Below are 12,909 nucleotides of genomic sequence, written 5' to 3'. Positions count from 1 at the left end.
TCCCTACAAACAGTTTCTTCCATTTGTGCAATAACTTGGTCCCAATTGTTGAACGACCACAAATCACATTCATCAACTTTCGCTTCCGAAACAGAGTCAAGTATCTCCTGCAGTCCCACGATCCGACGTGTGACTTTCCTTCTGGCTTCTCTCACCGTTGGATCAATCCCAGGAACTGAATCGAGTTTCAGAAGGAGGTTCATGAGTGCTTCGTTCATTCTCAGCTTTTCGAGATGGTTGGTTCGGACTGCGTCTACTGTGTCTTGTAGCTGGATCAAGCGCTGTAGTTGATCGGCTTCGAAATCGACGGTAGAGATTTTGCGGTAGAGGGTGCGAATTCTGTGGGCGCGGTAAGTGGATTGGATTGTGAGAGCAGCGTTGGATTTGGATTGGGATTGGGGAGGGAGTTGAGTGGAATTGGTGTGATGGGGAGGGGTAGTTTGGTCATTGTGGTAGGTGTGGGAATTTGAAGAGGATTTTTTCATTTCATGGGAGTCAGATATTGCAGAGAGTGGCAGATGAAACTTCGGTTCTAAGAGACTGTGGAATTTGGAGGAAAAAGGCTTTTGTTTGGTTGGTTTTGACTTTTTGGGATTTTTTCCTTGAATGGTGTTGGCGGTAGATATAATGTAACTAAAAAGATAGAGAAAAGTAAAAATAGTTCTCTACAAAATAAAGTAAAAAAGACACCGAATTCGAATTCTTGTTAAATTAATTCTTAGTCAAAATTGTCGTTATCTTCTGATCGAACTCTTAATTAAAATAATTTTATTATCTTTCTTTTGAGAACCATATAATTAAAATAAAATAAAAACTCATATAAGAGATAGATAAATAAATAAATAAAAATATTAAAATTATTTTTTTCATGTGGGATAAGACTTAATTTTCCATTTTGCCTAAGCAAGTATTTGAATTTGTGGTGCGTTTTTTAAAATTGCAATAGAAATTCACGTTAAGGAGACAGCTACATATTAAAGCTTCTATGTTTTCGCAATGGAATGGCACTGGGATGCAGAAAAGTGAAGTCATCAAACATGTTAGAATGACAATGAATTTGAAAAAACTACAATGTTGACCCTCAATTTTTTTGGCCATAGTTTCCTTATGCAAAGGTAGATAACAACCAAGTTGGAATATCATATTGAAGTCCTTTTTCAAACTCTATGAAATATGTCTGCCATCTTGATTTGGATGTCCCACGTTGGAACGAAGACAACGGCATGATATACTCTAAATAGTAGTTCTAAATTATGGGCAACTCTCACCTCTTAGTAACTAGTTTTGACGTTGATCGGATTGAGTTTGCTCCAATTTATATTTTAAGATAAGGATAAGCTTAATGAATAATATAATAAACATGTTTTTCCTTTATGGTTTCTCACCTTTTCTTTTTATGGTACTACTACTTTACTTTTTTGGGTGCATTATGTAATTATTACTCATCACACTAGCTGATTATTTAAACTACACATGATGTTATCTTAACGTCTCACTTTTCCCATTTTGAATTGGTTGCCTTGGAGGAGAGAAAGTAACTGATTAACAAGTCACTGAATCCAAATCAACCTGTAAGTTAGCATGTACACAGCTGTTTTTTTTCTCTATGAATACGAATTCATGATTATTGATATTAACGTGTGCTAGCGAAACAATTTTTCAAATTAACTCTCTTCTATGGATAAAATTTATTTAAACTAGTTTCACTATTTAACCAAAGGTGAGTGTTTAAAAAAGGGGCAAATATCCCTTTTGTGGTTGACCCAGTGCAGAAGTGAGTGCATAACAATTTTCCAAGAACTTGGGTAGTATTTAACAACAAAATAACTAATCTTGAGAAACATTTCCTGAGAGAACGTTAAAGTCATTATTAGATCTCAATTTATTATCCATGCTTAATAGGCCATAAAAGAACATAACAATCCTCATAAAAGCCAGTTTTATTCAAGTCTCATTCCGAGCAGAAAAGCACTTAATAATTTGCATGTATAATAAAGGAGAAGTGCTTCCTGATTCTACAGCTTCAACAACCACACCACCACTGGAAAAATACTGCCCTCAAGGAGCTGGTGGAGCAATCTTGCCTGAGCAGGTGCCAAACCCAACAGTGTAACCATTTCCCTGCATAGTATAGCAAGATTTTTAGACCTTTTTCATATAAAAGTTCTTCAAGTTCAACAACTCATAAAAATGACATCTTTATCTATACAAGACTTTCATTATAAGAAAAGTAAACAAGCTCAAGAAATGCCCCATGATAGATTTGTTATGTAGAATACTTTTATGATCATGAGGATAAGTGACTAACATGCCTCAAGTATATTAATTAGATACATAGATCATTCGGAAAAAACAATGTGACCTATGCGATAGAGTCATGACAGTGTCTTTCTCTTGATTCTTAACAAGTTGAAATACATCCTCATTGATATTTCAATTTTGAAAAGTGCTACTATTTTTTTTATTAAAACCTCAACAACACAACTCTAAATTTATGTTAAAAATCCAGTCCCTACAGCTATTATGTTTATGAATAATGTCACAAACAAACTATTTAACATACTTTTCAACACACTCTTTTATTGGTTTAAATTCATATGGGTTCCAACAAATTTAAATGGAACCTACACAATTTGGTAGGATCCATGTGAATTTGGACCAATCGAAGAGAGTGTGATGAAATATGTTTGTTTTGAGAGTGTGTTGCTAGCACTCCTCTTATGTTTATAGCTATTTTTTATTCTAACAAAATTTAAATTTAAATACAGGTCTATTTTGAACATGCGTAAAAACGAAAGTGACCTGTGCGATTGCCAGGTACTTGACAAGTTCTAATTTAAAGGTAGGCAAGAGTCAAAAGACCCAACCATAGTCTAAAAAGGGAAAGAAAACCCATATAAATGATCAGTGATTTTGTTATAGTCCCATTCTAGTTTTCATTCCATATACTAGTTTTAGGTCTGGAACCCATTTAATTTGAACATGTTAAACTTCATTACTATTTTTTTTATTAAAACCTCAACAACACAACTCTAAATTTATGTTAAAAATCCAGTCCCTACAGCTATTATGTTTATGAATAATGTCACAAACAAACTATTTAACATACTTTTCAACACACTCTTTTATTGGTTTAAATTCATATGGGTTCCAACAAATTTAAATGGAACCTACACAATTTGGTAGGATCCATGTGAATTTGGACCAATCGAAGAGAGTGTGATGAAATATGTTTGTTTTGAGAGTGTGTTGCTAGCACTCCTCTTATGTTTATAGCTATTTTTTATTCTAACAAAATTTAAATTTAAATACAGGTCTATTTTGAACATGCGTAAAAACGAAAGTGACCTGTGCGATTGCCAGGTACTTGACAAGTTCTAATTTAAAGGTAGGCAAGAGTCAAAAGACCCAACCATAGTCTAAAAAGGGAAAGAAAACCCATATAAATGATCAGTGATTTTGTTATAGTCCCATTCTAGTTTTCATTCCATATACTAGTTTTAGGTCTGGAACCCATTTAATTTGAACATGTTAAACTTCATAACAAAAAAAAAAAAAAAAAAAAAAAAAACAAAAACAAAAAAACAAAAACAAAAACAAAAAAAAACGAAGAACTAAAATTTCTCATCAAAATTTGAAAGAAAAAAAAGGCATTGAAGATGTTAATTGATTATAACCTTGCAAAATCCAGTTAAGACGACTTCATCTCCATCTTCAAGAAATTTTCTATCTAAACCATTCAGCGAATTTTGTCCGTTCCAGGTTAACTCTAACAAGCATCCACGCGACTCTGGCTCCTACAGTGAAAAACATGCATTATAATGTAACTGAAATTTGTCAACCAGTTGATTAGGAAGTTAGGCAGCATAAAATATTGAATCTTACAGGGCCACTAATTGTCCCGGTTCCAAGGAGATCGCCTGGCCTCAGGTTGCAACCATTGATTGTGTGGTGAGCAAGTTGTTGAGTCAATGTCCAATATCTACAGAGTAAGAGAGCTAAGATAAGTCGATACATGTATTATATCAACGTTGTCATAGCCACTACCTTCAATATTATTTGAAGCTAAATTCCTTACAAGTGTTTGAGGTTACTCCGTGTCACAACGGTCGAATCTTTGTGATCAACAGGTTTAATGTGAACCTTGCAGCAAAAAAGAAGTTTTATTATTAACTTAATAAATTTGAAAGTTGGTTGTCGACAAAGATCGTGAAGAAATATTGTATCTGACATATAAAAGAAGGAATAGGAAAAACTATCTTTCTACATGCATATAACAGGTTATTTGAAATATACCTCTAGTGAAAGATCATAGTTTTTGGATACTTTTTCGGCCAAGTAAGGAAGTGGAGGAGGATCCTGCATTTTACGGATAGATTAAATGCATGTCGTGTTTATTATAAACTTCAGACTGAGCAGCCTAATTATAAAGTTACTAAAATGTCAATCGCCAAGGTAAGAAATTGGTTACCTGTTTAGGGGCTTCACAAGCAAAAGGTTCCAATGCATCCAGGGTCACAATCCAAGGCGATATCGTTGTGGCTATACAATTTTCGACACATAGCATAAAGGACGATTAACACTATAATAGCATCTATAAGGAAATTAGTACTTCCATCCATCTAGAAGTAGTGCATGCAATCATCTATGTCAAGTATATTGCAAGAGTTCAAATGCTCAGATTTTTTCAATTAGGACTTAAACATTTGAAGTAATTAATTGAAACATCTTACCAAAGTTTTTTCCAAGAAAAGGACCAAGAGGAATATACTCCCAAGCCTGAATATCTCGAGCTGCAAAATACAATTCAGTGAAGCATCAATTATAGGGCGCAACAACATCAAAAACAGATATTGAATCAGACAATTACCACTCCAGTCATTCAGTAGAACAAGTCCAAAGATGTGATCTTCAGCATCGTTAATATCCACAGGTTTTCCCAGTTCATTTCCAGGTCCAACAATAGTAGCCTATAAGGAAATTGAGATTTTAATTCATAATAAAACAAATGAAAAACAGTATAGTACTATAATAACTCATTTAGAACAACTAAAAACAAAGTAAATGAAAGAATAAATAACCTTGATGTTCATACTTTAAATAAAACATTACATATGCATTTTGGTGGGCAATATGGCCTAAGAAAGTAGACAAAAAGCATACCATTTCCAACTCAAAGTCAAGCTTTAAAGAAGGGCCGAAGTAGGGTGAAGAACTTCCGGCGGGATGAGCTTGGCCTCTGAACAAGCCCAAAGTAGCAAAATATTATGATTTATGGCATAGCATACAAAGCAATTAAATTATCATGTATACAAAAGAAGCAAAGGAATTTTAATTTCATTAATATTGAACACATGAAAACTGATATGTAAATTCATATCCCTTTCATAATCCACTACTTATGTTAAAGGCATGCATGCATTACAAAAACTTCCTACTTTAAGAAACAAAACATCAACAGAATATATCTTAACAAGTTCATAAATAGTAAACCTACAAAAAAACAGAAAAAAACTTAGCACACACATGAACTCGTTACTAGAAATCCCACTGAGCACACATATGAGCTTATTACTAGAAAATATTTCAATTAGTAACAAAACTTCTTACCTTGGTCGAATAATATCAGTTCCCGAAATAACAACAGAAGATGCCCGTCCATGATATGCAACAGGCAGATGATACCTATGAAACAAGTTTTACTCATTTTTTGTCAGTCACCAAAAATAATGTCTTGGTTGATTTGAAAAGCCATAAAAATCAACACACCAATTATCTAGAACAGGAGTCTGTGGCCCGCGAAATATGAGTCCACAATTTTTAGTGTGATGCAGAGACGAAAAGAAGTCTGTATAGTCCCCAACTACAACAGGGAGAAGCAATTCTACTTGGCTCTGAAAATGTACACATCATAATTCTTAACTAGAGACAAACACCACACAACAATTTGTAAATATAAAACTATAATAACTACAATGTGTAATACCAAAGGCACAAGTGATTTCTGCCTCAGAACTTCATTGTCCCTCAAGATTGGCTCAGTTGCTGCATTCAAAAATAGCAATTCAATTGACATAAAAAGTAATTGCAACTCATACACAATTGAAATATTGAACCTGCAAGAACAAGTCATAATCATAATAACTTTGTGTGGTATAAAAACAAATTAAAATAAAAAAAGTTGAAGAATTAAAGAAATAAACAGAACAAAGTAAAGTTGTATTGTATACATGATAATAGCTTTTGAAGAGTGGCACGAGCTTCTTTCCATGCTGGTCTTCCGAGTGATACAAACTTATTTAGATTAGGCTGTTCAAATTAAAAAGATAATAAATACAACATCATAAGACTATATATTAAAAAAAAATGCAAATTAATAGTAGAAAGCGTTCATCCTAAAAATAAGGTTCATTTTTCACTTCCTTCCGGATTCTAAGTGAAAACAAAAAGAGTGTGAAAAGCAAAAAAAAAATAAATAAATAACGATATCTTAGGCAATAAAAAAGAAGAGTAGCCCATATTGGTTAATCGGTTGAATAAGTGAAAAACAGTAAAAAGTAAGGATTTTGGAGCAGCAAAAATGGAAAGAAGAAGATTAAAGCAAGTGGGGGTAGTTGATTTAATGAACCTGGTGGAAGCAATCGGAGTTATTGAGAAGAGGGCCATTGAAAAGTCCAGCAAAAGCGATCTCAGATAGGTCGAGAACGAAGTCACCGATGGCGACACCGGGACGAGGAGAAGAAGTGGGTTGGGGTTTGAAGACTCCGTATGGGAGATTCTGTATGGGAAAGTGGGAATCTGGGTGGACTTGGATGAAAGATTGAAGAAGAGTCGTCATTGTGGAGACGATGATGATGTGTGTTGTGGTGAAGTCAAGGATAGCACAGAGAAAGAGACAGTGGAATTTGAAGGAGAAAGTGTAGTGTATATAATGAATCTAATAGAGCAATACTAGGAAATGGAAACTCTTTTTTTAAATAAAAACAAGGCTATCTAATTTGATATTTTATTGATTTTTACGGTTTTTTTTTAAATTCAAATTCACCACGTATCACTTAAAAGATGTTAAAATTATAATTTGAACTTGTGATTCATGGCTATATATAAAGAGATTCGTGTCCAAAATGTTGTTTCAATGTACTAGTATTATTATGAACACAAAATTATTTAATTAGTGGGTTTGGTATAACTTATTTATAAATATATTGACTAATTGAGTTTGTTGATCAATAAATTTAAATAAAAATAAATTGTTTGAGAGAATTGAATTTGACTAAAACTATTTTAGTAATATTTTACGTATATTTTTACCGAATCAAATTTTATTTGTCTTAATAATTGAAATTTTAGAAAAAATATCTATTTAAATATATTTTTAAATTTTTTGAAGAGATATATTTTTAAATTATTGTTTATTCAAAAACGTGGTTTGATTTATTTTTCTCTTTTTATTTTTATTTTTATTTAGAGCATTAATTTGAATTTACAGTGTTGGGACTGCTGGTGTGGTTGGTGGAGGGAGGGTGAAGATATACGCAGAGCGCCCAGCCACCTACCATTCTAATAAGTGATACGCTAGCCTTCTATACTTTCGCATATAACTCGTGTCTCAAAAGAGTAATATATCTCATTAATAATAAAATAAGTGCAAAATTATATTGATTATTCCTCTAGTTTTAAAAAACACTCTTCTATCTTATATTAATTAAAATAAGTACATCAAATTTTTTATACGTCATACTTACATCTATTCTTGGCATTTATTATATGACATGACTAAAGTTTTTGTTTTAATTTATAAAGGTATGATCAGATATTTAGTATTTGAAATGTATGATTATGTTCTTAGTGACACAGTCGAAATGTGTATTCGAATGTATTTTTGATAAATGATAGATAAAGATGTAAGTGTAGAGGAAAAAATCCTATACGTAATTTTTTTAACGACGGTAGAGATCTGAGTGTATTTTGAAAACCATAGATAGTGTGGGTGTCGTTTAAAGAGACAACGGAAAAAATAAATGCAATTTCCCCTAAAATAAGACATCACCAACGGGGATTGAGTCTAGCAGAATGTACTACACTCTTACAACGTGATGACCTCAAATTTGAATCATTATTGAGAGAGATTACCTACATTTAGTGTCTGACGTGCCTTGAACATGATTACCTTCCGTGGAACTTGAGGAAATCTATGGAAAAATATTTAGTGTACATCTTATAATTCAATCATTCAAAATTTTCACATATGGCAAAAACAAATAAGCTATAATATAGTTTTAGGTTGAGATTTTAGAGTATTTATGTCTATTTTGTTGTAATTGCACATTTTTTTTCAACTTCAAACTCAACTATTGTACGTGGGATTGGATTTTCCCAAATTAACCATAAGTCTAGTAGTCTTTTGATGAGTAAAGATGGTGTTAATAATGACATCAACTAAATTTGTTTTTGAGAGCACCGCATCCGACACAGGAAATACATACAACGATGTATCAAGACAGCAAACAACTCAATGTTACACAAATCACTTATCTCAAAAAGCTTATTCCAGACCAAAAAATAATCATAAACAATCTCTCTAAAAGATTAAAAAGAAATGAGTGACTAGGTTTCCACCGAAAAATATTTTGAGTCAACAATAGTTGTTTGGGCCAAATGTGATTGATTCAAATCCAATATAGTAATTATGTAATCAATTTAATTAAATTTAATATAATTTATTTATATTTTTGTCGCTTAACTTTTTCTCCATTTATTAAAAAGTCAATTTGTCTTCCGCATGAAGTATACATTGACTTGCTTGGGATAAACTACATTTGAGGAAGCAATATGGGGTGGGATGAGTTTCAGAGGTCTTGATGTGTTTACTTGATAATATTAGGAAAGCAAAGTTGAAAAGATGTGTCCAATCTGGAGAAAGTTATCACTTGTTTATACAAAACTAAATATTTTCCAATTAGTGATTTTTTAAGTGTCAAGTTTGGTCACAATCTTAGCTCAATCTGAAGTAGCATATGGAGTGCTCAAGTTTTGCTTCATGAAGGTAACCAATGAAGCATTGGATAAGATGCTTCTATACCCGTGCGGAATGAAAATTGGATTTCTTATGATGTTCACATTAGTCCTTCCTCATATCTACAACTCTCACTTAATGCATCTAAATGCAAAGGCTAGGATAGGAATGTTAAATTTATTATGGACCTATTCGATGTGCAAACTGCCAGCTTATTTTGAAGGTTTCGTTATTTAATTAAGTGGAGGAGGACAATTGAATTTCGAAAGCTAAGCAATAGGGATATTATAAGTTAAAAATGCATATAATTTTTGCTTGCATACTTTGATAGGGTAATTGGAGTTTATTATGGAAATTAAAAGTCCTTCACAAAGTTAGTAATATGTTGTGGAGACTTGCCCATAATTGTTTACCAAGTCGAACTTGTTTGAGAGAAAGAAGTGTGGATTGTGCCACTAATTGTGAACTTTGTAATATGAGCACAAGATTATTTGCACATTTTTTTATGTGTTTGCATAATAGACAAAGTTAGACTGAGGTAAGTATGTTAGATGTTATTACTTTTCTGCAAACATGCCATACATACTCAACTACATTGCTGCAGTTTTGCAGCATACAGTGATTTAGAAATAAGCAAGTTTGATAGCATTTAAGTGAGATGATGTCTCAAACTATGATCAGGAGTAAAATTATGCTAGATAATCGGAAGAAATCGCGTGTTTTTTTCCGTAATAATCAGTCAATTTGTAAGGAAGTGGTAACTCAAACTTCTTGGTGTAAATCAGTTGTCCACGGCTATAAAAGTGCAATATTTATGCTTTGTTTTTATAATGTCACAGTTTGATGTCTCAAACTGTGATCAGGGGTAAAATTATGCTAGATAATTGGAGGAAATCACGTGTTTTTTTTTCCGTAATAATCAGTCAATTTGTAAAGAATTGGTAACTCAAACTTCTTAGCGTAAATTAGTTGCCCACAGCTATAAAAGTGCAATATTTATGCTTCGTTTTCATAACATAATCGAGTTGGTATTGGGATGTGCATTAGAATAAAAAAGGAGGGTTGGGCGTATGAAATGTTGCTCGTTCCTATTTATTAGTGCAATACATATGTTTTGTTTTGATGTGTTTTTGTTGATTTAAAAGTGTGAGTAGAAGCATACTTTAACAAGACTAAAACTTAACAAGACTAAGACGAGATTTTAAAAGGGTTACAAGATAAAAAAAATTTAGTATAGAAGCCATCAACCTTTGATACTTTAAGAGTTGATTGAATTTCCTTGATTTCTAACCATCTATTTCATACAGAAGAGACAAGAGCATTCAAGAATAAGTTACACTTTAAATAAGGAGTAACACAAGTTTAATGTATTTTTTTTTTCTTTCTTTGTAAACAATCAACAATTTGATTTCTCCCTTCTCTTATGTTTAATTCAAGTCTAAAATAAGAAGTTGAGTGAATTTTGTTAAAAAATTCCACTTTGTATATTTGCATAAGCTTTGTATCTTTTTTGTTTTTGATTGAACAAACCTTTTGATCTTAACAAAAAAACCAAATATTCTTGTGATTATCTTCTGCAAATAATATTGATTGTGACACTCCTATTTTTGTCTTATGTGTATTTTTACTTTCTTTTTTGTTACTATTTTTGACACTCTTTAACTTACATCTTATTTTGAATGATATATTTGTGAGTTGGTATTGAAATGAACTTAGAACGACAAACCATCAAATTTGATAGTCACCACTTTTTCTGTCTTTAAAATCACATGTGTTCATCTTGTATGATCTCTTTCAAGTGTCATCATCTTTCTTAGTCTTATTCTCTCTCTCACTTCTATTGTTTCCTTTTCTTTTTTTTAAACTATGAGATAAAAAACATTAACAACACTCCAAAATTTATGAAAAAGTAGATTTGAAATGTTAATGGAAGGATTAATAGATAAATTATGGAGACTGAAGGGCTGTTTTTTTCTTAAAAGAAGATTGTGGGATTAAAAGTGATTAAGAGAAATGAAATATAGAAAGAAAAAACAAAATCATTAAATTTTTTTTTTTTTAAAAGTTCAATCACACCATACTATGGTAAATCATTAAAAAAATGTTGACTATATCATATAGTTATTTTTAAATGAAGAAACGTAATTAAGAATTAAAAAAAATAGAGATATAAAATTTTTAAAAATTGACCCAAAACACATAAAAAGAATTTAACTGACCCAAATCAGACTCACACTGCATGGATATGTTAAATTTAACTGACCCAAATCAGACTCACGCGTAGATAATTTTGTGTATATAAAAATTAAATGCGTAAATTTAAAGTAAGAAAGATATTGACCAAAAAAAAAAAAAGAACAAAGATTATATAACAACTTGTCAAACAAAGGATTAAAAAGGAACAAAGGAGTCGATAGATGTTAGAGTTATGCCCTCAGAAGCTGAGCAACGAACCCCAAAACCACGAACTGAAATCCCAATTATGAAACCCTAGAAAATTATCTGAATCGGTTAATTTAATTATCTGGTGTTGAGGAGGTACAAAAAGAATGACGATGGACCTACAATTGAAATCGTGTTGTAGCGGATGCAGATCAACCACCGATCTCTACGGAAGCAATTGCAAACACATGACTCTCTGCTTAACCTGTGGCAAAACCATGGCTGAAAACCGCGCTAAGTGCTATGATTGTGGAGCCACCCTAACTCGCTTGATTCGAGTATGATCCCGTTCATTGATTTTTTTTTTTCATTTCGTTTCGGCAACGTGCAATTTCGTGATGTATTTTTGTGGTGATAGGAATATAATGTTCGTGCAAGTTCTGCCAACGATAAAAACTACTTTATTGGAAGGTTTATGACTGGGTTGCCTGATTTTTCAAAGAAGAAAAGTGCTGAAAATAAATGGTGTCTGCAGAAGGATGGATTGCAGCGTCGAGAAGTTACTGATGCTTTGCGGGTATTGAATTTTTTTATTGGATTATAGCTTTGTGGCTTTTTTTTCATTATATCTTCAAGGACTGATGAAGATATCACGTTTTGATTAAAAAAATGCTCTCTTAGAAGTTGTAAACCTTTAATACTTGGTGCGTTTTTTTATTTATTATGCTAACTAGCTATGAAGCACGGATATTGACATGAACACCGGATGCGGCATCACACCGATAATGTCATCGATAGTAATATGGGAAAATGAATTAATTGAATGTAATCAATGTGTGAGTCGAAAACTAACACGTGTCGGATACCAGGACACGTCTTTCAGAAGTGTCAGTGCTATAAAGCCTACTAGTATGTTGGTAATTGGACCTTTGCTCAGCAAGACTTGTACGAGGGTTTCTTATTTCCTATATATATATAATATAAAAATGACAACGGTGCCACAAGGTGCAACGTGGATAAGCAAATTGTGTTTACTAATGGTACAATGTCTTTGTCGGACACTAACACGTGTCGGATACCGGGACATATCTTCGCTACAAAGCTAACTAGTATGTTTGTAATTGGACCTTTGCTCTGCAAGACTTGTACGAGGGTTTCTTATTTCCTATATATATATATATATAAGAATGGCAACGGTGCCACAAGGTGCAATGTGGATAAGCAAATTGTATTTTATTAATGGTGCGATGAATTGCAAAAGGATGGTTATGTTATTATGTGTTTGTCATGAAGACTGCGAATAATTGTCTGTGAGCTGTAATAGGTCAAACTTTTTTTTAATCTTTTTGTTCATGTGTGATTTCATGTTGCATTACATAGGAGAAGTTCAAGAACAGGCCTTGGCTCTTGGAGGACGAAACAGGTCAGTCCCAGTATCAGGGTCATCTTGAAGGTTCACAATCAGCTACATATTACCTGTTAATGAAGGAAAAGAAGGAGTTTGTTGCCAT

General features: G+C 32.6%; 3 protein-coding genes across 4 annotated transcripts in view; 1 reads left to right on the top strand and 2 right to left on the bottom strand.

Moving 5' to 3' along the window:
• Window positions 1–2: 2 nt before the first annotated feature.
• LOC140920610 (BAG family molecular chaperone regulator 5, mitochondrial) lies at window positions 3–599 on the bottom strand (the record flags this gene model as incomplete). Its single annotated transcript, XM_073369367.1, has 1 exon — window positions 3–599. A coding segment is annotated over exon 1 (483 nt), but the record flags the coding sequence as incomplete, so codon positions are not given.
• Window positions 600–1,843: 1,244 nt separating this feature from the next.
• LOC101492789 (fumarylacetoacetase) lies at window positions 1,844–6,950 on the bottom strand. 2 transcript variants are annotated; one of them, XM_073369722.1, is made up of 14 exons: window positions 6,629–6,950; window positions 6,231–6,309; window positions 5,987–6,116; window positions 5,770–5,894; window positions 5,611–5,685; window positions 5,164–5,239; window positions 4,871–4,970; window positions 4,734–4,793; window positions 4,472–4,542; window positions 4,297–4,359; window positions 4,079–4,143; window positions 3,886–3,982; window positions 3,678–3,797; window positions 1,844–2,121 (listed from the first exon to the last, which is right to left on the bottom strand). In XM_073369722.1, the coding sequence occupies exons 2-14, from the start codon at window positions 6,269–6,271 to the stop codon at window positions 2,059–2,061; spliced, it is 1,086 nt and encodes a 361-aa protein (XP_073225823.1). In that variant the 5' UTR covers window positions 6,272–6,309; window positions 6,629–6,950; the 3' UTR covers window positions 1,844–2,058. The 2 variants fall into 2 exon arrangements, with proteins under 2 accessions (XP_073225823.1, XP_004486216.1); XM_004486159.4 differs by having other exon boundaries at window positions 5,987–6,045; window positions 6,629–6,945.
• Window positions 6,951–11,400: 4,450 nt separating this feature from the next.
• LOC101492244 (transcription initiation factor IIF subunit alpha) overlaps window positions 11,401–12,909 on the top strand; it is a 7,629-nt gene continuing 6,120 nt past the window's right edge. The window contains exons 1-3 of the mRNA XM_073369714.1: window positions 11,401–11,736; window positions 11,817–11,975; window positions 12,779–12,909. The exon at window positions 12,779–12,909 is cut by the window's right edge and continues 1 nt beyond it. Of these exons, the coding sequence (XP_073225815.1) occupies window positions 11,566–11,736; window positions 11,817–11,975; window positions 12,779–12,909 (461 nt within the window). The 5' untranslated portion in view covers window positions 11,401–11,565. The remainder of the gene's footprint in view (window positions 11,737–11,816; window positions 11,976–12,778) is intronic.

This window comes from Cicer arietinum, chromosome 1, assembly GCF_000331145.2.
Source record: "Cicer arietinum cultivar CDC Frontier isolate Library 1 chromosome 1, Cicar.CDCFrontier_v2.0, whole genome shotgun sequence".
Lineage (NCBI taxonomy): Eukaryota > Viridiplantae > Streptophyta > Magnoliopsida > Fabales > Fabaceae > Cicer > Cicer arietinum.
This window is presented reverse-complemented; position numbering and strand designations above follow the sequence as displayed.

Excerpts from the sequence above, each read along its gene's own strand:
- LOC101492789 (XM_004486159.4), bottom strand. The coding sequence starts at position 6,838 with ATGACGACTCTTCTTCAATCTTTCATCCAAGTCCACCCAGATTCCCAC. Across the intron at positions 5,240-5,610 it reads ACTGATATTATTCGACCAAG|AGGCCAAGCTCATCCCGCCG; the intron begins GTAAGAAGTTTT and ends GGGCTTGTTCAG. Across the intron at positions 2,122-3,677 it reads TCTTAACTGGATTTTGCAAG|GGAAATGGTTACACTGTTGG; the intron begins GTTATAATCAAT and ends TATACTATGCAG.